Raw genomic sequence first — 27,615 nt, 5'->3', positions numbered from 1 at the left:
TAATGTAGCTTTTGTATATTTTGGACTCGGTGTGTAAGCTTGTATTTCTTGATTAGAGAATGAAGGTGACGGTGAAAAAATGAAAAAAAAGAATGCTTTATATAAATTTGAAAAATGGTGAGTTTGGTAATCCCACATTTGTGAACAGATTTTATGAACCACGTGAGCATATACTGACAAGAGGAGATGATGCTTATTTCTGACAACTCATAGGGTTGACTAATTTTAGTCGAATCATTTTTGTGGAAGAAAAAAATCTTCAAACCCGTAATAACGATAGTGATATGCTTGTGTGACATGTCGTTTGAGTTCTAAATAGCATAACAACAGAGCTATTACTAGCACATCTCAAGCTCTTCGTAACAACACATGGTTATCAATATATGAAAATGAACCACTTATAAAAATACATTATCCATTTTAAATTTTATCTCATTAACTTTTAACTAAAATTTACATTGATCATGTATCTATACTATATTATAAAACATTTAACAAAAAAATTTAAAACCATTTTTGATGCATAAAGTACTGTTTATTAATGCATGTTACTTATGTTAATCCTCTCTCTCTCAGTGATTTGATAATATTTTTTCACTTATACGTTGTATTTATGTTTCTGTCTTTTCAGTTCCAGCGATCATCGCTGAGCCTGTTCAGTGATCGCTGAAGAACTTGTATTGTAATTCAATCAGAGACAACGATATTTTAAGAAGACAACACTCACACCAAAGAACCTTCAACTAATGCCGAAGACTGAAACTGAAGAATAGGGACTGGCGAGTACGTGATCTGAAGCGGTACTCAGTGATTACAAGCCTGTCTACATATGTGTGAAGACTGCTCAAGCCTCAGCGAATGCTGAAGAGACATCCAGGTTATTCCAACATTCAGTGATCAAATGAAACTTGCTTAGCACGATTGTTGTTGTCTTGTCCTTATACACACAAAGGACAAACCCATACCCTTCTAAACATTGGTGCGGTACGGGGCCGACTAATTGACTCTATTGCAACTTTAGGTAAAGATATTTGCTCATGAATAGTGCCTTGTGTACTATTCACTATAGCAAAGAATACGCCTTTCTTTTAAAGCTTGACACGCACTTTAACCCTACCATTTTGTATTAAATGAACATTTAATGTACTGGGTATAAATAAAAGTGTTTATTCTCCATGCAGAGTGCGCGCAACTCACTCTCTAAACCTAATTCTTACTTTGAGCATTTTCTAGCTTAAGTAAAGAAACTTTTCTTACAACATTTATTCTCTCATTTGCTAAAAATCTGTGTATAATCAAAGATTGTTTAGATATGTTCTCTTACCTTATCTTTCCACAAACAGTCTTGCAAAATTTGTATTGATTTTCTTTATCAATATACATTTTAAATTTGAAAATATTGTGTTTGTATTCACTCCCTTTTTACAAACTGTTTTACTTATCTTGTAGACCCTCAAGGGACCAACAACTTAAAACTCAAGATTACAAGTAGATTGTGCATAAACACAACTTATTAAAACTCTATATTTAAATTTGTACAACTAACTGCTGATAAACATAATCAAATACAAGATAAACACCTCATCTTAAATATAAAAAAATTTAAAATATAATTAAGATAATCATTATTGAGTTCTAACAATTATTATTTTTATAAAATATTCAAAACTAAAAATAAATTATTTTATTATTAAACTTAAATTAAATTATAATAAAAAAATAAATTAAAAAATTACATAAAAAATAAAAACTTTTAAATAGTTGATTTGATATTAAATATATATTTTTAAAATTTTTTATAATATCTTTAAATTTATATTTTATTTAAAAATTAAATTAAATTATTGTTTTTTTAAAACATATAAAATCGTATTATAATATGGACAGAGATAAAAAATAAAATAAAATATTAAAATCGATATGTATTTCGCTGTATTGTATTGTTCGAGTGTACCTCTAATTTATTTCTAAATATATATTAATATCGCACACTAACCAAGTAACCAGGATCCGATATGTAGCCGGTATAAACGATTCAACGATCGTTTCGTGGAATCTGATTACGGCGCCAAGATGCTGCTATTGGGGAACAGAATCTTCAATTTCCCGCTTTCGCTGTCTTTCGGGACTTTCATCAAACACCTTGAGCGCGCTTCAAATCTCAAACCAACGGTCATAATCAGAAGATCCACAACCACAAAATCTTCAATCATCAATGCATCCCACTTCGAAACCCTGAATCCACTACAAAAACAACAGGTCCACCTTTACGTCGATGCTCTTCTCGATTGGAACCAGGTTTTCCGTCATAATTTTCGTTCAATTTGTGACTCTAGGCTCCTCTCTATATTGTGACGTCATGTTTTTTTGGTTTATGGTTTATAGAAGATGAATCTTACTGCGGTTAGAGAGGCAAGCGATGTTATGGATAGGCACATTGAAGACTCGCTTGCGATTATACCTCCCATTCAAAGCTCATATGTTTCGCATTGTGAATCTTCGTTTGAAAACCTTAATCTGATAGACGTAGGAAGTGGCGCGGGACTTCCTGGATTAATATTAGCAATTGCTTGTCCTGGTAAAACCGCTCTTGGCTTTTCTTAATTTAGTTGTTTGTGGGTGATATATCTTGAAGCATCAAATGCATTGATGGGATTATGAGTGGAGAAAGGATGGAATCCATTGAATTTAAACTGCTGCCGTAGAGATTTTGTTTTTGGCGTGGTTTTCTTTATGTTTTGAAGTAAGTAGGCTGATGACATTGCTTCTGCAGGTTGGCAAGTGACGCTTCTGGAGTCAATAAACAAGCGCTGTGTTTTCCTAGAACATGCGGTTGGCTTGCTTGGTTTATCTAATGTGAAGGTTATTAGAGGAAGAGCTGAGGTATGCCTTTCGGCAAACCTATCAAGCATTTCTGCTATCTCTGTCTACTTATTTTCACGGAGTTAATTGGTGTCACATGAAGCAACTGTATCATCTTCAACAAAATAGGACTTTTGATTTAGAGAATGATCCAATCATAGGCATAATTGGAACAATGGTATCAAGCTTCTTTATAGCATTATTGATTCGAAATGCATTTTCTAATCTTATTTTTAGTTACATTATATATTTGTTTGTTTTTCATAACTTCTGCTATATATGAAGCATGTTTAGTCATCATACATGATGACCATCTACACAGAAACATAAACATATGTTGAATATCTTGTATTCACTCTCCTGGTAGAAATGCATAATATTCTACATATTGTTATAGAGCAGTATGTGGGACAAAATGTAGAATTCAGAGAGGCATTTGATGTTACAGTGGCAAGAGCTGTTGCAGAAATGAGGATATTAGGTACATACTACTACATAGAGGGTCATGAAATGTTTCTTGTGCCTCTGTTTGAACTTCCTTTTTATCCTTGTAAACCAGCCGAGTACTGTCTTCCCCTTGTTCGTGTTGGTGGCTTGTTTGTTGCTGCGAAAGGTCATGCTCCTGAGGTACATGCTTGATTTTGTTAATTTTCTTTGTTATTATCTTTTGTGTCTCCTACGGTATATGCTTAAGTAAAATTTCAAATTATTTGGTTAGTTATTGAATATGTTTCTCTGCCTGTATATGTTTATTGAGTAGGCTGCTACAGCACAGGATCCTTTTGCTTCATGGTAGATGATGCAAACTTCCACAGTATCCATGACATTAAGTTTATGACTAGAAGAGACTTAGAATTGGTTAGAATGCCACCTTTTCTTTGGATCAGTTGGTGATGAACAAATTTCCTGTTATAGAAGGTTCTCTTAACATTGAAGTACTGGAAGGGTTGCAGCTATATAGGTTTCACAATACCATAATTATAATTGGTAGTTACAAATTATGCCAGAATGTATATGTTATTACTCATCTAAAGATTTTTCATGGATTAATTAAAGTGCTTCCTTGCAAATGGTAAATCAGTAAGGCGAAGGGAGATTTCACAAAGCCTAAAGTTGTTTTACTTGAACTAGTAGCTATAACTTACTGCAGCTGTATATGATAGGGAACAACGCTTTTCCTATGATATGAAATCATTTATGTGGGCGAGCTAATGGTATTTGTGCTCTTTATACTGTTAACAGGATGATACATTGTCCATCTTCTTATCATAAATAAGTATACAATCATATATTCATTTTGCAATTCCTTTTATTTTTTTGGTTCTCTTGTGAATTTCAAATCTTAACAATTGCAGGAAGAAGTCAGGAGGGCCAAGAAAGCAATTAGTTTGATGGGTGCTTCCTTGCTACAAACATGCTATGGTATTTGCTTCACTTCCTGATTTTGTATGTTTATCTAGATGTATGTAAGGCTAACCTGAAATAAGTCAATGTGGTCCTTTATTGGCATACACTGTGCACATGTATCACAAAAGTGTCTTGATGACCTGAAAAATATATATTCCCTCCAATATATTGATGCCTGATGAAACCATCACAATGTTTCTCACTTTCTGAAGTTTATTCCTCAATGTTGTGATTTGAATCATGGCGATCTAAGACATTCATGAATCATTCCATCTGTTGGAATCACTATGCAGCCTCCAAGGTTTAGTGGTAGTTTTGGCAGGCCATTAAAATGGATCTAATGCCATCTAGGTTCCAAATATGTTTCCTTTGTACTACCCAACGTGATTGATTAAGAAAATACAACTTAACATGTTATTATTTATGCCTTAACCACCTGTGCAGCCTTGGCACTTTGGCATCTCTGTAGCACTAAGTCAGGCTGAAATGCTCTAGAAGGATCTTGGATGGAGGAACCAATTCAAGGACTTGAAAGGTTTTTAGAGGGAGTTTGTAAAGAAGGCTTTCTTTGTATCACTTGAAAGTTTCTTTGATGGATTACAATGTGAGGGAGACTTCACCTATATATATATGGGTTTCCATCTCCATGGAACATCCTAAATACAAGAATTATATAGATATAAAAACCTTCTAGGTTCTACTACATTGTCCCTATGATCACATGAATTAATAACTCTCTAGATACATGAAAGTCGTATAATAGAATAGGAACTATACCATGTCTTGTGGGCAGAGTAGTAGGTGTCATGCATGCGATTGTGGGGAACCAATGTTGATCAACCTCATGTGATCCATGCAGCCCATGACATTAAGCTACCTAATCAGTCATGGACAGTTTGAAGCACTACCATTGATATTGATTATTTGCGAGATCACCAAATAATGCGGAATAAAATGTTGAACATTTGATGGGCATAAGGTAAATTTCATTTCATTTAATAAGAGCTTCCACCTAATTTTAAATTACAAGGTCCCATTATCATAAAAGCTTCAATTCTTTCTCTGTAATATTAGTTGGTTGCTTGTTCATTGTAAGTTGAGGCAATTTTTCCTAGATTACATTGACAAACTTCAATTACAAGGTCCCATTTTAAATTTTCCTGGCACAACTGTCAGTTTTGTATTATGCAACATTACTGACTAGTGACTCCTGTATTATTCTGTACAGTAAATTCACACAGTCCATATGGACAAAGAACTGCAATCATATGTTTGAAAGATGGTCCCACCCCCAAGAAGTACCCCCGCGATCCAGGTACACCAGCAAAGTTGCCGCTGTAGATAGTCATAACCCAAATGGTCATTAATCCAGCTTACTACTCTCCTTTTTGTTCTTTTTCTTATAATATTTGTAGTGGCAAATTCTTTGTAGTATTTACCCCACCATTGCAATGGTATTTTACTGGGTATATACCCAACAAATGCACATATGCTATGTGCCAAGTTAAAGGTGCTCTTATTGTTTACTTTTCTTCTTTATTTATTATTATATTTCTTTTGCTGTGGTATCCGAAGGGTTAAGAGCAATTGCACCATCTTCAAATCAGGTCATCTTTGCACTGCATGAAAGGCCAAATTTTATGAGAAGGTTTGACAATAGAAAAGGCCCAAGGGTAGAATTAGAAGTTAGTATGTACCGAGGAAGCAGGCTCAACACCTGCAAGATAATCCATATCCCACCTGGTTATACAATCACTGGTTCTTGTGTATCTACCAATATCATGACTAGGCATAGTCAATCTATGATTACTTGAATCCAACTCAAAGGCTGACACGCCCAGGAAGTATGAAATGTCCATCATTTGGAATGGGTTTTAGAACAATTATTGTAAACCATATTTGTTTATGCAGTGCTGGAAGAAACTTGGCCTTGTAAGAAAGTCTGGAAGTATTCCACAAAATGACGCACCAAGTCCTCTATGGAGGAAGTTGCCATATACCGTGATGCATGGCGAGCAAACGAACGGAAGACCATACCCTCTTTAGTAAATATAAGAAGCTTGCCTATTCTATTTTTCATATCGTCTAACATTATTGCTTTATTGAAGTGCACATTAACACCAAAAAGATGGACATATTCTAAGGTATTCCACATTAACTTTTGGTCAACTGCTTTTTATCCATTCGATTTGGGTGTATACTAAAATTTCTATAGACAGGTTTTAGGCATGGTGCACTTAGGTTAATAACAAGCCAATTATTATACGGAAGTAGATACACACACACACACCCCAAGTACGAGGTTGATTAATTTATGCTATTGAACATGAGCATTTTGAGGCCAAAAGTATCATTCGTCTGGGACTTATTTTATTAGATTAACTCTTAGGGACTTCTTTGTTGAAAATGTTGCACCTCTTGAAAAATAGCAAGGCAATTCTTTTACAGAAGTAGCTATATGTTCACCAAGTATGTGTTTGATCATCTATGCTATCGTTCTCATCACCTTTGAGCTTATTCCTTTGGTCCCTCTTAGCCCCCTCTGATTGTTGCCTAGTAATAGTATAATAAAAGATTGGTTGCATAGATATACATCTAAAAAGCTCTTTGTTCAACTCTTACTTTAAATCACTTCCAGACTTATAAGCAGTACTATACTAATCATACCTAGCAGCACAGTAACTTTCATACAAAAGCCCACACGTATGACTTAATTACCTTAGAAGGTAATCACTCCTGAATTTCTTTGAAGCCAAGTCCCCAGCATTCTAGTACTGATGGAGTAATGGCATCCCAGTCTCTAGTCTCTCTCCCTTTCTTAAACTGGTGAGAGTGAATAAAAACAAGAGAAATATGGCTCCCACTATGATGTCATACAATCTAAAACCAATTATGAAATAAGGAAGTCCCTCTAGTATAGAGGGATTAAAATCTGCCAAACTTTAATGTCAGAATCCAGACCACCACTGTAGATAAGATAAGAAGCTGATGTATCAGATGAACTACGGTGATCTGTTTCTGATGTCAAACACTTAACTGGACCTCTGTGCCCCTCCAATACTGCCAAGCAAAAGTAGCATTTCCCTATTCCTCTCCAAATTCTTATGGTTTCATCTGCGGAGCCGCTACACAGCAGATCTGATACTGCACTCAAACATAGTATGGACTTAGCATGTCCCCTGAGAATACCCGCTGCCACCATATTGTCCTCATCAGTCTTCTCCCAAACCATGATGGACCTATCACTTCCGCCAGAGTACAGAATGTTCTCATTGGTACTTAATGCCAATGCGTTAATTCCAGATTTGTGTTTGTTTAGCATATTGACCAGAGTGTGGTTCTTACTTTCTGGTGATTTCCTCCAAAGTTTTATTTTCTTGTCAGTAGATCCAGTATAAACATCCCCATTGCTCGATAATGCAAGTGCATTTATTGCATCATCATGTGCATTAGCTACTGATTCTAGGCATTTGAAGTCAGTTGTCTGCCAAATCTTCAGTGTTCTATCCCATGAGACTGAATAAAGGAGCAAGCTGTCCCTGGACAAGGCTAGTGCTGATACGACATCAACATGATGGACCCATGTGGACTTCTTGTGGCGGCGCACCTGTACATGGTTCTTTGGTATTAGAAGCTTAAGGGCCCTATCCCCAAATGTCGGGAGTGTGGCCAAGTGAGTTAACTTCTGCTGTCGTCCCTCATTTTCATCAACTTTCCATATACGTATTTTGTGGTCTTGATGGGCACTGAATATTTTGTCTCCAGAAACCACTAGTGACTTCACTGCACCCTTTCCTGTGATTATCAAGCTATCACTTAGATTTTCATGATCAACTTCAGACCTTAAGCCATCACGATTCCACATCCGAATTTCTTTGTTAGAAGAGCCGGTGTAAAGTAACTTCCCACCAATGACAAGAGAGGAGATGTAGGAGTTGTTGCCTTTGATAGTAGAGATGCAATGATGTGTAGCGGGTAGGTGGTAATCTGGATGATGGGGTTGTGATGTCAGAGCTGGAATTGGTGGAAGGCTTGACTTGTTATGAGGGAAGCTTGAGTCTTGGTGAAGGTAATAAGAATACTGAAACGTTGAGTCATCTTCTGAGGTAGAAGTTTGAAGACGTGACATCTTTCACTGTAAAGTGAAGGTAGAAGCATGGGGGCAACGAGTTTGATAGCTGAGGAGTTTATAGGAGATTATTGAACCAAGTGTTTGTTTGCCAAAAAGTGTTCCCAGGTCTGGTGGTATTTAATTGAAAAAGATCAAGCCAGCTTAACAACATATGCAGCATTGATGGCCCCAGATGAACATTGAGATTAGTTGGACGATCATCCACTTAAGTTCATATCACTTTAGGTTTCTGTTTAAGTTGACCCCATTATAATATAGTCTATTAGACCCTTTCCTAAAAGTGCAGACATGTGCATCTGTGATGTTTAGCCTTCTCAATTACTGAATGTAATTCCTAGTGCATTTGAGGAAGTTACCATAAGGGTACTTAAAAGTTGTTTCCATTTTTGTCTTAATCTTACATCCATTAAGTAAAGGCCTGAAGTTCCTAATATTCATGTCGCGTAATTAGTCCATCAAGAGAGAGCTAGAGGTAAGAAAGAGAACACCTGATATGGGCATGCATTGAGTATTATGCAGGATTTTAATTTGTAAAATTGTTCAATAATAAGTTTTTTTATAGGACATTTTTAGTGCCTTGACTTAAAGGTAACATCATCATTTTTATTGATCTTCGTTATTCTAATTATTTGAGTTAAGAGGAAACCCACAACTATGATGATACCTCAAATACCGACAGGAATCCTGTCATACATGCTTTATTTTGTTATTCACTGGCCTTACTGAGAGACTGCTCTTGTCTTTTCAACATATACTGTTCAGTTTACACATTTGGATCCTTTACCTAAGTGCCAGACCATATATATGCAAAAATAGAAGTTTCATCTGTTTCCAGACTAAAAGCATCACCCTAGCCTAAAAATCTGGTGTTTGTACTTTATACTTTATACCTAATTCTGTTATGATATCCTATTACCTTTTTCCTGATTCTATGTTGGACCAATGCTATATGCAACTTTATATTCACTGGCTTGCACCCTAATGCTTGTACAGACAGCTTGTAATTCTCCCAATGTGGCCCCAAGGAACATTATAATAGACCAAATAAAAAACTCCATGTCTTTTTCTATTATGGACGGCACTATCAGTAGTTATATATTCATATTATTCTTATGGAGGGGGTCCTCTGGAAGCAACTTCTTTGACTTAGGCTTCATAAACAACCAATTATCTGTTTACAGACATGTTGTTTCCTTCATAAATTACTTGAAGATTGCTGCTTTTTAACATGGTATATTATATGATTACATGTGCATGCATTTGTACTCTTCTTTTGTGCATTTTTGGGAAATTGCCGGCCTATTTAACATTTGCACCAAGTGCACATGCACATATCATGAGTTTGGTGGTTCAATTTCTGTAAAGAGACACTACCACAGCCTTCAATGATGTTGTCATAGAAATCGTCTTGTGGGCACCACATTAGAATTCAAAAGAAACATTGGCTTCTTTACTGGTAAGAATGTCCCCAGGGCCTTTGCTGTTTGGTAAGTGGTTTAGGTCTCACCTTGTCCTCTCCATCTGGAAGGCAATAGCCTTGTATAGTGTCCGAATATAAGCCCACAGACTGCACACACCTTCAACTGCCTCCTCCCTAAAAAAGTGTACATTTATGTATATATTTGGTATGAAGCATGCCTTCTTTATTAGTGTAAACAAATCATGGCTTTTAGGTTGGACAAATATATGATGTCACAGGAACAACTTCTCTCCCCTTGGGACAGTGGAAAGGTGGTTTGTGTATATCTCACCTTCTTCAGAGCCCACCATTATGTGGGATTTACTGGGTTTGTTTGATTTGGTTTTAGAATCTACGATATGTCGTGCTTATAATTCCTTTTGGCAACTTGCTGTTTGATGATATGATATTGGTGCCTGATACCTACATATTGTACGGAAGTCTTTTAGAAACTTCTCTTTGGAGACAGTGACTTGTATTGAATAGTTTTTCAGCTATGGAAGCTGCATATTAATTCAGTTAACATATCATTCGCACATTTTTCTTTCATGCCAGGTTATTATGTTTTCTCACTTATAATTGCCTGTATTTTCTTCTTCATTTTCCTTTTCGGGATGGGTTAGGTACGCGATGATAAGGATGGAGAGTGGAGAGTCTTACCCGGTGAGCGCTTATGAGGTAAATTGTTGCATACAATACCGTTTTAATGGACTACAATCTTGCCCGGTAAAATAAATTAGATTGTTAACTCTTACCTGTAAATGCTTACTAAATGGCCCCTAAATTTCAATTTAGTTTTAGTACTGGGGTGGGCAGTCAATGGTAATAATCACATATAGATCGCCATCCATCAATAGCATTATGGTGCGGCTCATTTGTGGCCTCTGGGAGCAGGAAAATTGAAAATAAAAGGTGTTAATTTGTGGTGGTTTGCATTTCTTGGGTGGTCCAAGTAGGATGCTTGATTATGGTGTTGACCCAACCCCTCTTTTCCCCTACCGACTTTAATTTCAAAGTAGTCTTGATGATTTAGACCTATGATACCCACCTGATTTAGGCCAAATATATCCACAGTAGCAGCAGCCAAGTAGGCATGGCAACGGGGAGGGATGGGGCGGGTTTTGTAATCCTTGGCCCCGGTTTGTAGTAACATCCCCTGGCCTCGGTCCCCGGCAGGTACAGGGATTATCATCTCGTCCCCGGTCAAATCTCTAGCAATTCTCGGTCAAAACCCGGTCAAACCCCACAAATAGTATCCTTTAGTTTGATTTTACCGGGGATCACTGACCCCGTTTTAGCATGGAATTACCGTCCTCGTTCGGGTCGGATGAACCGGGTTCTCTATCGGGTCGGGGCAAATCATCATCCCTTGGCCCAAGGGATGACGGTGGTGGTGGTAAGCAGCAATCCCTTATTGGGAGATCGCAATTTGAGGTTTACCAAACCTAGGGTGACCCAAGAAAGTAAAGGGAACGGAAAAAAATTCGAAAAGAAAGGAAAATAAATGTTATTTTTATAAATATACCTTTATTTATTTTCTAGATATTGTAATTGGATACATGTGTCCTTTTACAAATATTTTTAATTATTATAATCTTTTTTTTCATCTCCTAACCTTATCTTCCATATTTGTGAGGAAAGTTTTAGAAAAAAATAGTATTATTTTCTTACTGATTGGCCGTATAGAAGTTACCTACGGGTAAAGTCGGCTCAGCCACTGGTTTTGTGCTCCTCCTTGTAGGTCGTTAATTCGAATCTTCTCGGAGTCACTTTGATCTTTTTTTGTAAGGGTATCCGGGCCAAAGCCCGACTAATCCCCGGCAATTTTGGAGGCTAAGCATGGCCTAAGCACCCACTTAAATGTCGCCAACACTCCCCTCCCAGGGCTCGAACTCAGATTCATGACTATGCCATGCTCAAACCTTTACCACTAGGCTGGAAGGTCTTTGACAGTCACTTTGATCTTGCTGGTTGTTATCTTCAAAATCTCATGGAATTAGTCGAAGTATGCAAACTAGCGCAGTGTTCGCAGTTTAAAAGAAATTGGTATATTTTATTCCCATAGTCGGTCCCTACCATCCACGAAAGTGGTGGAGGGGATATGATTTATAAGACAGAAGGTGGTGGAGGCTGGGGGCCTGTGATGTGTTATTTTGTAGGAAAGAATTTCCATTAGTTGGATGAGCTTACGTGAAGGGAAAAAATTAAATAATAATATACATTTATTAGGTCAGCAAAGACATAGAATCTTATGATAAGTTCAAAAAGTCTTACATGATAAGTGAAAGTGACAACTTTTATCAGTAAGTGTCGATAAACGCATGTTGATTAAAAATTATAGGATGTGCTAACTTGGCATGTTAAGTCAAGTTTTTAGTATTAAATTAAAATCAAGCACCTTAATATAATTTATCCAGTTAAAATAATCACTCGTTAAGTTAAAACAAACACCTCCTTAAATGTACACAAGGTTCATCGTTTGAATCTAAAACTAAGGATCAAATCCAAAAGGACCTATCTTTTTCAAGGACCAAACATAGGCCCAAGATAGTTCCTTAGTTCTAAAAGAGTCTTAATTTTAGCCATTATAAACGGGGCAGACTAATTGAGTTTGGGTTAACGACCCTTACACCAACTAATTTTAACACAAGATGATTAATGCAAAAGAAAAAAAAAACGAATTCAATATAAAAAACCAGGTTTAATTAGGATCGTTCAATGACTTGGTATCGATCCTTTTACAAGCCTAACGAGTAGTTAAGGATCAGACTAATACTTAGCAGGACCATTTAAAGACTTTAAAACTATATTTAACAAAAAAAAGTTTTAATTTATGTTTGATATTTGATATTTCAATAAAAAAAATTATGAGGTGTTGTATACTTATGATTCTGATTTTGAACTTTAAGGTCTATTGATTTTTTCTTTAGTTAATGGTATGTTTTTTTAAAATATACTTTGGTGTTCATTATTTTGGAGACTCAAAAAGAAGAATGAACGTCAATTTAAAAAATAAGAGGATATAATAGTCATTTATATCAAGGTTCAGAAAAACGTCAGGTATGGCGTGACAGTGAGGTTAAACCTTAAGCCTTACATGTGATGAGGATGCAGTGTTTTTAAGTGTGACATAAAACGACAAAATTATATGTCATATATAGAATTATATATGTAAATATATGTTTTTTTTTCCATATATTATCTAATTAGTAACGATATTAAAAAATGTATATTTATGTTAGAAGAAGAAAAATCATATATATTATTATTATAAAAACAAGTTTTTGATTAAGTATATAAAATAAAACTTAAAAAGGTAATTTTACAATTTTATTTTAACCCTTGGTCTGTAATGTTTATGAATTTGTGAAATTGTGAGTGTTGTGATTAGTTAGATCTATAAAAATGTAAAATCTAAAGTTAAAACTGTAAAAATATAAAAGATAAAAATAAAAATAAAATTCTTGGAAAAAAAATTACATCATACAGAAAACATACTCCTCAATACGCCATGGCGTAAGTCACGCCTTATAGAAACGTTATGGATCATTTCGTAACGGCGGAGACGCGTCTTGCGCGATGCGCCTTTTTGAAACACTGATTTATACTCAATCAACACTTAATACAAAATATAATGTAAACAACCATTTCTAATCAGCACTTATCGTAATCAGTCCTCTTGTTCTAGTCAGACCTCTTAGGGTGCGTTTGGTACATTGAACAGGGACATGACAGAACAGGACAGGGATCCCTGTCCCATGTTTGGCACGAATTTTATGTGGAAGTGGAACAAAGTGGAACATGCCTGTTCCACCCCTACCCCATGGAACAAGGTGAAACAGACTTATATTTTACCAATATAATCTCAAAATAAAACTTAATTATCTTCTAAAACATCAAATAGGTCTTTTTTTTACATTTTATTCATTCTTTAAATTTTATTTATTGTATTTAATGTTTCTTAAATTTTCATTTTACTGTCCTCAAAATATTTTTTGTATACGGTTTCTATATTTTTATTAATTTATGTAATTTATTATATATTAATAATAAAAAATAATGTAGAAAAGAGATAAAAAGAAAAATAAAAAACTACATAAACTTTTTATTTGGTATCATTTTAATTATTTTGACGAAAACTTCAAATGATATATTTTGTTATAAAAAATAACTATTCTATTATAATTTAATAAATTACATAAGTTAATTAAAATAAACAGCTCATCATTGATAAATTTGTCATTTTACTTGTTCTGTTATGTTCAGTTCTATCTTACTAAACGTTGAACAGTTGTTCTATCATATCTTGTCCAGTCTTATTTACACCAAACACAACCTTACTAATTTATATTTAAATTTGGTTTTTTAAAATTTAATTGTAGTTAGAAGATGATAAGTATGGGGGCAAAAAAGACATTATCCAACCCTCACTTGTTTGTTAACGTTCTTGTCGTTGTTCACACCAATCCTCTGTTTATTCTAGAGCTTACCCGCCTGCAAATTTTGTCTTACTCCCTCACCCTTCCGAATCTCTCCTCTAATGGCTTCTTCTACTATTTGTATATACCTGATCACACGCACTTCTCCCAAGATTCATTTCCATGGCTTTCGCCACGACTGCTTCCACCGCCGTCGTGCTGACAACACTCATTGTTTTAGTTACTTTGACAAACTCATCGACCGTCGGAGTTGAATATGTTTCTCGTCTTCTTGAAGTTCAGGATCAAGAGACAGCTCCGCCGTCTGTACAACTTTCCGCTGCTAGAGCGGTGCTTGATCGCTTCATTCCTTCTCATTCATCTAGTTTCGCCCTTGAGATCATCACTAAGGTACAACTGAATTGGTTATTTGTTTGTTTGTTTTGGTTAATTTGCGTTTGTAATTTCTGTCTTGAAGGTCAGTACTTACTTTAGGTCTTACTTTCACTAGAATTGGATTATGATCTTCGATTTCCCCTGCGCCCTACACATCGAGTGGAAATTCAATTGGCTGATAAAGTTAATCGGGTTTCTGATGGATGAAGTAGAGTGACGTTTGGCTCTTGTGAAGTGAGTGGTTTGTCTTCATGGCATACTTGTGAACTTAATAAGAAAAACGTCCAGCTGGACTTGTTGAGTGGTTAAAACTTTCTACCCTTTGTATGTCGGCTGAGCCGGCGGCAAAAAGTTCTCACCTTTGGATGTGGTTTTCTGAGTCTAGTTAAAAATGTAAGAAGGAAAAGAACAGTCAAGATGGTGGAAAATAATGAAATGGTTGGGTTTCAACGGTGTTAAGTTCATCGACAACGACGACAAGCTATAAATATGAAAAAGAAATGTTCCAACGAAAAAAATGTCGAAAAGGAAAGGAACTCTCTTGATGCCACTTTATTGTCTTCTTCATTCCAATATCACCAGTGATTATTGAATGGATGTCACTGGATTCATTTTGTATTATGTCTCTTCAATGAGTTATGCAATTTTATCTGGCTCACCATTTCTACAATACTGTAGTATTCAAGGAAGCTATAATCTCTTGATGCCTTTTTGAATAACAACTTCCTATGAATCCTCAAATGAAGCCAATTAACCAACAGCCTTTGATCATCATATTATGTGTTGTTTGATCTTTATTGACTGACCCATTAAAAGCCAACTGTACTTCTACAATCCTACACAATGTCATGAGCTTTCAATTAGGTATCATTGTACGTCATACTCTAATTTGACGTTTCATGGTGAATTTGGAGAATTTAAACCCGGACAACAGAGGTTGGATATGAATGTAAGGCGGGAAAAAAGAGAGTTTGGGGAAGAAGATTTTGATGTGGCAAATTAAGGGCATTCTTTTACAGTTGCAGTGCTAAATTTGGAAATTGCATCCTTTTCTCCATTTTGAGTGTCACATGGGCACAATTCGTTATGAGTTCAGCACTATTAAAATTACGTTCACTTTTTGCAGTTATATCCCACCAGGAGCTTCTTTTTCTATTTTCACTAGTATTTGGTTTTTTGATGCCTGTTTATTTAACAAAACATGATTTGAGCTGGTTGATCTATTAAATGATTTTCTGATGACTAAAATAAATTGGCATTTGGCAATAGCAGAAAAACATAGGTTGAATTATGTTTAGTTACTAACTGTTTGCAGGTTAAATTAGTTGCTTCAGCACTTTTGGAATCGTCAAATTATCCTACACACTACACACAAACTAGTACTTGACGCATTCTTGGGCCTTCTATTCTGTGGCAACCCTTTTGGTCTTTTCTGTGTGATATGGTGTTTATCTAAAGTCAACTTTTCATAGGTAGTCTCACAATCAAACTGAAACACTGTTGCTTTCTTTTTTATAGGAGCATTGTGGTGGAGTATCCTGCTTTTTGATAAGTAATCATCCTTCCTTGAACATACGGGGTTCCCCTGAAATTCTGTATGCTTCTTCTTTCATCACTTGTACAATTCTTAGATTTTTTTATTTAGAGTTCTGATGATAAATTAAGGGTTTGAGCAACTTATAGTGTTTACAGATCATTGTATGTCGAGACCTTAATGGTATATTTATCTTCAACTGTGGAGTCAGTGTTAGCTGTACATTATCGAGGAAGACTTGGGCTTTGATGTTATTAACATTATATGTTGGCCAGTTTTTGTAGTCTTTTTCTTATGAAAAAGAACCTGGTTTATTCGAAATAACATATCACTTGAAACTCATTTGTCATCTCAGAATTTTAAAAGTGGCCGTTCATGATAGGAGTATGGCTGTATTTTTACCAACGTCAAGATTTGCTGTAATCCAGTTGCTTGTTAATTATGTCTGCTTCTTTCTGTGCAATCTTGGTCAGAATACGTGGTGTCACGGGAGTAGAACTACTGACTGGTCTTCATTGGTACTTAAAAAACCTGTGTGGGGCACATATATCATGGGATAAAACTGGTGGTTCACAACTATCTTCTGTCCCTAAGGCTGGGTCTCTTCCTCGTGTGCAAGATGATGGACTACTGATACAAAGGCCTGTCCCTTGGAATTACTACCAGAATGCAGTCACATCTAGTTGTAAGCTCATGTTTTCTAATTAAATATGTGAAATATGTTAGAAGTGTACTGCATTCAGCCTATAAAATTTTGATATGGTCATGCTTTTCAAAGATACATTTGCCTGGTGGGACTGGCAAAGATGGGAAAAGGAAATTGACTGGATGGCTCTTCAAGGCATCAATATGCCTTTGGCGTTTACTGGGCAAGAAGCTATCTGGCAAAAAGTATTTGAGGTATTTAACTTTTTTCCTCTTATTTCAGTTCATGAGACAATTTCTCTTATGAAATCTTAGAATTGCCTTTGTTTGACTTTTGCTCCATGTTAACAAGAAGCCCAGTCTATTATAAGCTTTGCACTTGGACATCATTATTTGTCTCCAGGTTACCTTAAGTGAGAAGTCAATAATTAGTTTCACTTATCTGGTTGAAGTTTTTGGTGTCGAAATCTAGAGGTAAGTCAACTGAATAAATTTGTCATACATGTGACAAACAATAAACATATCTGTTATCCATCATAGCTTCCTGCAATCTCGTAAGGTCAGAATCCTAATTTAGTTTTCTCTTGTGCATTTGACTAGGGAAGTCCTCTTATTGCTTTGAGAAAATTCCTCCACTTTTGACTACCTTTATGACACCCTCATTTTGTGATCTGCCCGTTCTCAATGCCCCACTTTTTCCAAGCATTTCAGTTTGACTAGATTGATTATAGATGGTTCTAAATTCTTCCTGCAGATGATTCTAGACTGATTAGTGAACCACACCTCCGTCAATTATTTAAAGGTTTTTCCGTTCATGAGTCTTCCATAAAATTATGATATTTGTTGCTACGCAAAACAGGGCCTGGAACCCCCCCTGCCTATGTGACCCTGCCACCCTTGTGTATTAGGGTCACGTAGGCCACCTGAGGGGCTGAAGCTACGGTATATCATCTGCGACCCTTGTCATTTGTACGAGATCTTGACACCCTTGCATATTAGGGTTGTGTAGGCCATCTGAGGATTTGAAGCTACGGTACATCATCCTCGAGGCTTTTTTTTGTGCGCGACCTGGCACCTTCGCGTACCAAGGTCCCATAGCCCAGCAGGGGCCATACTTAGACGATTTATTTGGCAGCTCTTGGTGGGTTTCGCCCATTTTGGCCCCTCTCCTTCCTTCAGCTCATATTTGCCATATATAAGCCTTCTATTATCAGTTTTCTTTAAGTTTCTAGAGAGGAGAGCTTACTCCATTTGGCTGTCTACTAGTTTTGGGTGATCAATCTCCATTGTAAGTTTCTTTGTACTCCCTTTGGTATATCAATACAAGTGACCTCTCTCCGGCGGACATACATTATGTAAATTCCGTGTCTAGTTTACTTGGTTGACTATGTTAACTTGTTTATGCTTATATTGCCTTGGAATTATACTTGGATAGCCATTTAGTTGTTTGCTAGACCCTAGTTATTCCGCTTTTGTTGTTGGTGGTTCACTTGCACTTGGATCTCGGTATTTTGGGACCTATGGGATCGTTTGTTGGTTTGTTTGGCAAGGTTTGAACCCTAAATGCCATAAAATTTAAAAGCAATCCCTGTTCCTTATGAATATTAACGTCAATCATCCATATGATATGATTACATAACCGTCCGAATTTGTTTTTTGAACCTGGCTATGCATATTGATTTCTTTCTCTTAATAAATGTTTGTTGATCTTTTGGCAGAATTTTAATATTAGCAGTTCTGATTTGAATGATTTCTTTGGAGGGCCTGCATTTCTTGCATGGTCTCGGATGGCCAACTTGCATGGGTGAGTCTTGTGTTCTTATAGTTCTTCCCGATTGCCTACTTGATCTTCTTATCTGAGCGGTCCTGTTTCTGTCAAGGATGTTTTCGTCCTACCAGTTATGCATCTATATTTTCGGTGACCTTAAGACCTTTGGGTAATCTGTAGTCCTACCAATGCTTGAAGCCGATCTTGTACTTAATTTGAGATGCCGCTTGATTGAGGCAAATCTTCGGTAGTTATCAGATGCATCTCAATGTTTAAGAAAGGCAGTTGCTGCGTTAAACTTCATTTCCACAAATACTAGAGAATCTCAATTTTAATGTGCTTCTGGAAATCATATCTCACACGAAAGCCCCATGAGGTCCATCTAGCTTGCCCTATGTGGATAGCGCTCCCTAGCAGTATTCATTTAATTGCACATACTAGACAACCCTATTTCATTTAAATGTTAAAATGGTCTACTCCAAATGTCATGTAAATCTTTCTGGTTCAGTAACTAGCAGTTTTATTCATATCACCATCCATAAATATCCTTTTGTTTTTGGCTGGCATGAATTATCGGACATGTTCATGTCCTTGTTTATTACCTGACGCAGATTGCTCAGACAGTAGTGTATACTGGTACATTACATCTATTTTTGTTGACTCTTTTGTTGTTTTCCTTGTAATCAAATATCTGGACACAACCTCATTAAGGAAAGTTTAGGAAGAGCTATGGTATCCTAAAAAGATAATTTTACATTCAGCTTTAAAATTGCATGGCAGTCATATTAACCTCTTCAAAGATTTTGGGTACCAGTGTAAATGAAACATAGCAAGCCACATGCATGTCTAACCATGTAACCATCAATAGACAGACTGCACCTAGTATACATTCCTATCCCTCTATTGCATGATCTCACTGATGTCTTTCTTTAAGTGGTTTTCATTAATGTCATATGTGAAGATTACATATTGATTGTAGATGGGGAGGACCACTGCCACAAAGTTGGCTGGATCAACAACTCGCAATGCAGAAGAAAATTCTTGCTAGAATGTATGAGCTTGGAATGACTCCAGGTACAATAGAATTGTTGGGATAATGCATCTGCCACTCTAAGTGCCATGAACTACAATGGTAGTTGGCATGATTAATCAATGAAAGCAGTTTCAGTAAGGAGAAAGCAAAATTGTGTGTAAGCCTCCCAATACTCATATTTTTTTGTTGCAGTCCTCCCAGCGTTCTCAGGAAATGTACCTGCAGCTTTGAAAAATGTATATCCATCAGCAAAGATTACACATCTAGGGAATTGGTGAGTGTTCTTGTTTTATATAGTCTCATCTGATGCTGTTGGGTATGTAACTGATAAATTGTAATTCAATTACTTCTTAGAAGATTAAGGTATTTTTTAGTAATCAACATGTATGCTTATAGCCATTCTATTTAATATCTTGCTTCTGGAGTGTTAACATGATAAGCTTTTGATATACGCTAAGTGACAGATTCGATATTCTAGTCATGGGCATACATTTCAGGTCTCTCTCTAGATGAATTGTGAATAGAGGTTGAAAGCATATAGTGTTACCTTTCCCCTACAAAATATTCCTTTGGAGATCACTAATCAAATAGTTTTGGAGATTTTGGTATGTTGGAAAGGCTCCACTTACTATCATCATTATTATTTGATGCTTGGAGTTGATCTCCACTTACCATCATCATTATTACTTGAGTGCAACCGAAGAATGATTGGAGTTGATCTTTATTTAGATCACACACATACACGAGTATGCGATTCCATTGAAACTTTATTAAATAATAACAAGATTTTTAAAATTTCGCTCATTTGCTCTTCTCAGTTTGTGATATATATGTCATCTTAATGCATTTAAACCAGCTTACCGATTGCTTCCTCTCTGATCGTGCATTTAAATGTTCTTTTTCCATGATGAGCTGTTGCAATTTGAAAAGTGCTACCTACTATTGTTTAATTTCTACTCTAATCTCACTGAAATCATCTTAATGTTCAACTGTGATTTATTGCCCCCCATTTAGCAAGGAAATTGTTATTATGTTATTCCTCCTAGGTTTACAGTTGACAGCAACCCAAAATGGTGCTGTACTTATCTTCTTGATGCATCTGATCCCTTATTCATCGAGATTGGGAAAGCATTTATACAGCAACAAATCAAAGGTGTGCCTTTCACAATCTTCATATTACAGTAGTCATCGTTCTTGTTTTCTGAATCACATAATGCCTTTCTAATATTTGTAATTCTGGGATTACTTCTTGTTTTCAGAGTATGGACGGAGTAGCCATATATACAACTGGTAAACTTCTCTGCTTATTGGCTTCTGGTTCATGATTTCCCATGTCTCCTGTTTATTCTTTAGCTCTCATGCTTCAGAAGAACTTCTCTTAGATGTCAACTGTATATACTGATAAGAAATACTCTGGTCGTATTTATTTCATATTTTATAAAGGAATATCTGGCTGGAAAACTTTGTTGTAACGTCCCTGTATAACCAATTTTTGGAGCTTTCCCTTCTCTCATTCCTTCTACCTCTCTCTCTCTCATCTTGCAACAATTCGTATTGTATCACTGTGTTGCAGTGATACATTTGATGAGAACACACCACCAACAGATGATCCACAGTACATTTCTTCCCTGGCAGCTGCAATTTTTAAGGGAATGCAAAGTGGTGATGATGATGCTGTTTGGCTAATGCAGGTAAAAAACCAGAACAGTTCGTTCATCAGGTTGAATATCTATTTTAGTTCCTAAATCCCAACTAGTGAAGTTTGTCTGGCAAATAATAATTATTCTCATCTGCATACCCCTTGTACTGCCAATCACAGATTCCTATTATTTTGTTTATTCAGGGATGGCTCTTTGCATATGATCCATACTGGAGGCCTCCACAGATGCAGGTTATGCCCTCCCCCCCCCCCCAAAAAAAAAAGAACCCTTCCTATCCACTCTAATGCACCTTCATTTTCTCAATCTTGCATGATCTATTCGTGTGCATCAANTTCACTCTGATACACCTTCATTTTCTCAATCTTGCATGATCTATTCGTATGCATCAATTACCACTGAAGAAAATTCTTAATGATTAATTTAAGGGAGTATTTATTTCATAATAATTCATAATGGAAACTTGTATATATCTTAATTGAGTGTAGACCTTCTGGTTCTTCAATATTTGTCGATCTTCTGTTTTTGCTAGTATGCTTTTGTGTTTTCTGATGTTAATGCCTTGCATTCTTCTTTCAGGCACTCTTACATTCTGTTCCTATTGGGAAAATGATTGTCCTTGATCTTTATGCTGAAGTCAATCCTATTTGGACTACTTCAAATCAGTTCTATGGCGTTCCTTATATCTGGAAAGTTAAATCTTTCGCTTCTAAGCACTCATGATAAGTTAGCTAGTACATTCTTTGCATGTTGATAATGAACATCTGTGCCTGTTGCTGCTTTTTATATTTGTTGATAACAGGAAACATGGGATTGTGTTTTATTTTGTTTTATTAAAGTTTCACCGACTTTCTATAACCAACAACCCATCATAGGTTATATAATGGTTCCTTGAGTTAGAGAGAGGGAAAAGGCGGGAAGAAAAGGAAAGAAAGAACCCTATGTGAAATAAGCTACGTAGTAAGGACCTTTCAAATGTCTGGCATGTAGAAGAACTAGCCTTAAGGCCTATCAGATACTAAGCGTATGAAGGACAATGGATGCGGTTGGCCATTTCCTTGGTTAGGATTTAAGGATTTTGTACTGTTCCCAATGTCCCAAAATTATTGTCCATCTTTCATTTTATAAGTCAAAATATATGGGTCAATAAACTCTACACACGGATCCATAGAAACAACAGAAAGAAGGTAAGGAATCTTGGGTATATATAGAATTTTATTATGTGATTTGATTCTGTGATACGAGCTATTGGCCCATGCCCCAAGATTATGGTGATTCAGATAGGATTCCGACTTGCTAATGAGATTCGTGTTGTTTTGCCTTGTGAAATAATTCAATTTGTAAGATCTTCATTGTGAATTTGAAAACAGATTCAAACAGATGAGTTTTCAACTTGACAACCAGCTGAAACTGTTTTGGTTGCAGAGAGAAAATTGATAGCTACATTAAGAGTGATAAGAGTATTACAATAGACATCAGTGTTCACAGGGCTAAGAAAGGTCTATTTTGCTAGTTTCTTCCAGCTTATGAACAAATACCTTATCAAAATGATTGTTTCCATTTTGACCAGAACTTATTATTTGCAAAAGTTAGAATATCCAATTCTATTATAAATCGAAAATGCTCTCTTTTCTAGAAGGGATAAAAAAATTCCACCCTGGAAGTACCCAAAACCAAAGGAACCTCTCCTACCCCCATCCATTTTGGGTTAAGATGTCAAAGTGCCTTAATCTTGTATGCATTCCTGACATGGGAGAGAAGTGCCTTAATCTTGTAATTAAGAGGCCTCAATCCCCCTCCCCTGGCAACCCCCTACTGTAGTGCCCCCAAATTGTAGAATTCACCTATAGCATACCATACTAATCGATCCACCTGCATGTCCATTTTTATTTGTAGAATTCTAATTTGTTGAGGCTGTTAAGTAATTATTTGTGTAGCTATGACTTTAAATTTTTTTTGATGCAAAGAAGAGTGATCAACTTAATTGAGTGTCCAGTCTTAGCATAGTATCTTTTTCCTTTCTGATCATGTTCATGTAGTCACCTTGTTCCTTCTATAACTATTATTTGCTGCTACACAGGTGCATGCTGCATAATTTTGCAGGGAATGTCGAGATGTATGGTGTTTTAGATTCTGTAGGATCTGGACCAATTGAAGCTCGTATTAGCAAGAACTCAACAATGGTAAGCCAAGTGTTAAACTGTCATTTGTTGCATATACTGTTTACGATGTTGAACCTAGCACCAAATTTTGCTTGTAGAGTTATGCAGCATTATTTGATTTCTGAGCTCTGGTTAATGTCCATGTGAGATATAAGATTTGTACATAAAAATTCTTTTCCACTCATGCAGAAACTATTGATGAAAATTTAGCGTTGCATTTTTTGGATTGTCCATAAAATGAAGAGTTCTCGGTCATAATTTTATGTAATTCTTTACTTTATGCTTTTAATCTGATGTGGTGTTCTGTTAGGTTGGTGTTGGAATGTCAATGGAAGGTATTGAGCAGAATCCCGTGGTTTACGATCTCATGTCTGAAATGGCATTTCAGCACAAGAAAATTGATGTCAAGGTAGCATAAACTTCTCTGTTGACAAATGTAACAAGGAGTGTGTGCATGTCAATTTGAAGTCAGCCATCTAACTAAATCTGAATTGAGTACCCTGTGAAGGAAACCAAAAACATTCTTTGACTTCTCTAATTTTGTGCTGATTATTATTAATAATATACATGTCATCCAGAAATGGGTTGATTCATATTCAACCAGACGATATGGAAAGTTTGTTCCATCAGTGCAAGAGGCCTGGAGCATATTATATCACACAGTTTATAATTGCACTGATGGTGCCTATGTAAGTTATGTTTAATTCTTTTAATTACCAACTGAAAGCATAGATTGTTTTTAGCTGCATCTTGATTTTAATAAAAACTTATGTCGGTAAACACTTCCAGGATAAAAATAGGGATGTAATAGTGGCATTCCCAGATGTTGATCCAGCCTTACTTTCTAAGCCACAAATAGCTGGACGAAGATATCTCAGGTCCTCAAATCCTTTGTTGAAGTGGAATTACCTAAAAGATACAGATGAACCGTTCGACAAACCCCATCTGTGGTACTCAACTTCAGAAGTTATACGTGCACTACAACTTTTCATTGAAGGGGGGAATGAACTATCAGGAAGCAACACTTACAGGTGAATCATTCATACTTTCTTGGTTTCCAATTCATCGTCGGTTCTCGAGAGTTTTATTTTATTTTCTCTACTCCTGGCCATGAAAACTACAATGTTTAACTATGCACATGTTTTTAGGAGTGTACTATTTGTCATATATCTAAAATGCTATTTACTAGTGACCAAAGGGATGAAGGTTATGACCAGAATCAATAGCATCAAAAAGTTGCCCATTTAGGCTTTGTTTAGGTGGTTGAGATTTTCTCATGATAACATAGAGGTTTTGAGTTCAAATCTTATACTCTATTATCGATAACATTGAAAATCATCCGGGCTTTGCTTAGATGAATTACCAGATGTGCATTAACGGGCTGGCAACAAAAGTTTCAACCTCTTGTAGTGTAGAAAAGTTGAAAGAATGATAATGGGCAAAGTATGCAACCCTACATTGAAAATTTGCCATAAACAAAATAAGGGTCCATTTGGTTTACAGGATTCAATAAGATTTTGAGGGATTTGGAATTGAATTCCATTCCAATGCTATGATTGGTTTGAAGTAATGCTTGGACTGCAAAATTCCTCAACCGATGGATTTAAAAATCCTATGGGGTAGTTGGTATTTCATGGGATTTTGTAGGATTTGTTTATAAAAATGTTCTAAAATGTGTGGAAAACATTTCTTTTGTAATAATCAATCAATAAAAGGTAATTTAATTATTTGTATAATTATTTTGTAATTTGGCTTTATAAAATATATTATAAACAATAGAATTCAATTCCATTCCAAATCCTACAAACCAAACATTCCAAATCTTTTCAATTTCTTCCAAATCCCAATTCTTCCAATTTGAAATCCTTTCACGAAATCCAAATCCCTCAAAAACATTCCGTCAAACCAAATGGGCCCTAAGTGTCGACTTTCAAAAGTGACTATTTTACATGTCTACCTTATGAGATGGAGAAATTCATTGCTCTCTCTGTTATTAAGCGTAAAATAGTCATTTGGTTAATTAAAAGTGTAATAGTTACACGTTACTATGTGCATTTTTAATTATGAACATTTATATTGGGGCGGAGGGAGTAATTTCATGGAAAATCCCAAAGGAGAAATTTGTTATAATTTTTATTAGACAGAGGGACTACCAGCAATATTTCTTTTCATCTATATATTTGCTTCTTTCCTACTTTCAGATATGACCTTGTCGACTTGACGAGGCAAGCGTTGGCAAAGTATGCAAACGATCTGTTTCTAGATGTTATTAAATCCTATGAATTACATGATGATCATGGTGTTGCTCACCTTAGCGAGAAGTTTCTAGACCTTGTGGATGATATGGACACACTCTTAGCTTGCCATGAAGGGTTTCTGCTAGGACCATGGTTGGAGAGTTCAAAGCAACTCGCCATAGACAATGAACAGGAGAAACAGGCAAGTTGCATCTTTAACTAGCATCTAACTTGCTTTTTAAACCAATATCTTCTCGAAAAGAATCTTAATGTCTTATCGACAATAACAGTACGAATGGAATGCAAGAACTCAAATCACAATGTGGTTTGATAACACAGCGGAGGAAGCAAGTCTGCTTCGTGATTATGGTAAGTTCAAATAAGATGTTGCTTTCTATTTATCTATAGCAAATGCCAACGATGATCAAACTTATACAAAGCCCATTGAGAAGACACAAACCATTAACTGAGCGATCTAATTCCCTCCGTCTCATTAAAGAGTTCTTATCTTAAAATTACCATTTGCATATTATCAAGATTATAACCACAAGGGTGGTGCCTGATTGGTTTGAGCTTGAGCTTGAGCTCCAAAGGTTAAGAGTACCTGGAGGTCTCATGTTCAAATTCACGGAGGAATAAAAATCCCCTTGTGGCCACGGAGGTTCAAATGCGTTGACTCCGGGCTACCCGCAAAGCAGGTCGCCCTGGGATTAGTCGGTTGCATAGTGGGTTGGATATCCAGGTTAATAAAAAAAAAGATTACATATAAATTTTTGTTGTTCTATGTCTAGATTGAAGAAATTTTTGAACAATTCTCCTACACTATGTGCCTGGTTAAATATTACAGTTCTAAAGAAACAAAGGGAGTATTGTGTTTTTAGCAAAGTTATTCCATTTAAAAGACTCCTGCCAAAAAACTGAAAATTACAATTACAACCCTACACTTTATAAACAGTTACATGCATTCTGCCACTAGAATGTAGCACGGTTGGTTCCAGAGTGGTATACTCACACAAACAGGCGAGCGTTTGAGTCAGAAAAGCCATGGTGTGGGAATTGAGCTTCTTTTGGGAACTTCTCTCTTAAGCCAACCACCTGACACACTACGCTGTTGTGTACCTCATTTGCCTCCTTCATATGTTCTTGGGGCGGGGTAGCCGGATACAAAGTTTGATGCTTCACACATTTGGCTATAACTCCAAATGTGTTCATTACCCGTTTGCGCAGGAAACAAGTACTGGAGTGGACTTCTACGAGACTACTACGGTCCTCGAGCAGCCATCTATTTTAAATATCTGAGAGAGAGTTTGTCCAAGGGAGAGGTGTTCGATTTAAAGAGTTGGAGGAGAGAATGGATCGAGCTTACAAACGGGTGGCAAAATGGTAGGGATGTGTATCCTGTTAAGAGTGAAGGTGATGCCCACAACACATCCCGATGGCTATTTGACGTATACTTACGTGGTTCTGGTTTAAATGATCATTAACTGCTACACTTCCATATGTACGGAATTGTTTGTTTACCTCTTAATAGTTCCATTAAGAGACAAACTCTGAATCGTTAAGAGGTGAATCTTGTTTGGCAAAAAAAAAAAGTTAGCCTCTTAATTGTTCTAAAACCCTCTGAATCATTTTGTATCATGGGTCTTTTTTAACCATTAAGCGTCCTAATTTCATTGTAAACAATTATCAAACAATTATATTTCATTTTGCACTATATCATGAGAGTCACTTAATAATTCTGACTACTTAATCATTCAGCACTAAATCATTCAGCCAAACAACCTCGTTTCTTACTCTATATAGGAGTCACTATGTATTTATATCAAATGAAACTTGCAGTCCCTTTCCATGATGAAGACAAATTATTTATCATCTATTACTTAATTTATAATCTAATTTATTTA

The 27,615-nt window shown here is 36.0% G+C and overlaps 3 protein-coding genes across 7 annotated transcripts; 2 read left to right on the top strand and 1 right to left on the bottom strand.

The window, feature by feature from the left end:
- The first annotated feature begins 2,007 nt into the window (after positions 1-2,007).
- Positions 2,008-5,789, top strand: LOC112509796 (ribosomal RNA small subunit methyltransferase G). Of its 2 annotated transcripts, none has more exons than XM_025114959.1 (7): positions 2,008-2,298; positions 2,386-2,578; positions 2,774-2,883; positions 3,265-3,343; positions 3,422-3,489; positions 4,218-4,284; positions 5,498-5,789. In XM_025114959.1, exons 1-7 carry the CDS (start codon positions 2,074-2,076, stop codon positions 5,608-5,610), a joined length of 855 nt encoding a protein of 284 aa, XP_024970727.1. In that variant the 5' UTR covers positions 2,008-2,073; the 3' UTR covers positions 5,611-5,789. The 2 variants fall into 2 exon arrangements, with proteins under 2 accessions (XP_024970727.1, XP_024970728.1); XM_025114960.1 differs by having other exon boundaries at positions 2,041-2,259.
- Positions 5,790-6,912: 1,123 nt separating this feature from the next.
- Positions 6,913-8,431, bottom strand: LOC112510337 (protein JINGUBANG-like). The gene has a single exon (XM_025115730.1). It carries the CDS (start codon positions 8,396-8,398, stop codon positions 7,181-7,183), a length of 1,218 nt encoding a protein of 405 aa, XP_024971498.1. The 5' UTR covers positions 8,399-8,431; the 3' UTR covers positions 6,913-7,180.
- Positions 8,432-14,415: 5,984 nt separating this feature from the next.
- Positions 14,416-27,270, top strand: LOC112509468 (alpha-N-acetylglucosaminidase-like). 4 transcript variants are annotated; one of them, XM_025114445.1, is made up of 19 exons: positions 14,416-14,689; positions 16,193-16,269; positions 16,682-16,893; positions 16,987-17,108; positions 18,572-18,657; positions 19,601-19,695; positions 19,847-19,928; positions 20,701-20,807; positions 20,914-20,944; positions 21,228-21,345; positions 21,498-21,545; positions 21,892-22,001; positions 23,393-23,495; positions 23,785-23,883; positions 24,053-24,163; positions 24,264-24,505; positions 25,676-25,913; positions 26,002-26,080; positions 26,939-27,270. In XM_025114445.1, the coding sequence occupies exons 1-19, from the start codon at positions 14,462-14,464 to the stop codon at positions 27,193-27,195; spliced, it is 2,445 nt and encodes an 814-aa protein (XP_024970213.1). In that variant the 5' UTR covers positions 14,416-14,461; the 3' UTR covers positions 27,196-27,270. The 4 variants fall into 4 exon arrangements, with proteins under 4 accessions (XP_024970213.1, XP_024970215.1, XP_024970214.1 ...); XM_025114447.1 differs by having other exon boundaries at positions 14,609-14,689; positions 15,990-16,893; positions 26,939-27,195; XM_025114446.1 differs by having other exon boundaries at positions 14,615-14,689; positions 14,790-16,893; positions 26,939-27,195.
- The last annotated feature ends 345 nt before the right edge of the window (positions 27,271-27,615 follow it).

Source organism: Cynara cardunculus (assembly GCF_001531365.2).
Source record: "Cynara cardunculus var. scolymus isolate 2C chromosome LG 3, CcrdV1, whole genome shotgun sequence".
Classification (NCBI taxonomy): domain Eukaryota; kingdom Viridiplantae; phylum Streptophyta; class Magnoliopsida; order Asterales; family Asteraceae; genus Cynara; species Cynara cardunculus.
The sequence above is the reverse complement of the archived record's forward strand: the minus strand, read 5'-3'. Positions and strand labels throughout refer to the sequence as shown.

Bases quoted from the DNA above. Each gene is read 5' to 3' on its own strand.
- LOC112509796 (XM_025114959.1), top strand. From the start codon at position 2,074: ATGCTGCTATTGGGGAACAGAATCTTCAATTTCCCGCTTTCGCTGTCT. The intron at 3,344-3,421 runs GTACATACTACT...CTTGTAAACCAG, and splicing joins TGCAGAAATGAGGATATTAG to CCGAGTACTGTCTTCCCCTT. The intron at 3,490-4,217 runs GTACATGCTTGA...TAACAATTGCAG, and splicing joins CGAAAGGTCATGCTCCTGAG to GAAGAAGTCAGGAGGGCCAA.
- LOC112510337 (XM_025115730.1), bottom strand. From the start codon at position 8,398: ATGTCACGTCTTCAAACTTCTACCTCAGAAGATGACTCAACGTTTCAG.
- LOC112509468 (XM_025114445.1), top strand. From the start codon at position 14,462: ATGGCTTTCGCCACGACTGCTTCCACCGCCGTCGTGCTGACAACACTC. The intron at 14,690-16,192 runs GTACAACTGAAT...TCTTTTTTATAG, and splicing joins CCCTTGAGATCATCACTAAG to GAGCATTGTGGTGGAGTATC. The intron at 24,506-25,675 runs GTGAATCATTCA...TCCTACTTTCAG, and splicing joins TCAGGAAGCAACACTTACAG to ATATGACCTTGTCGACTTGA.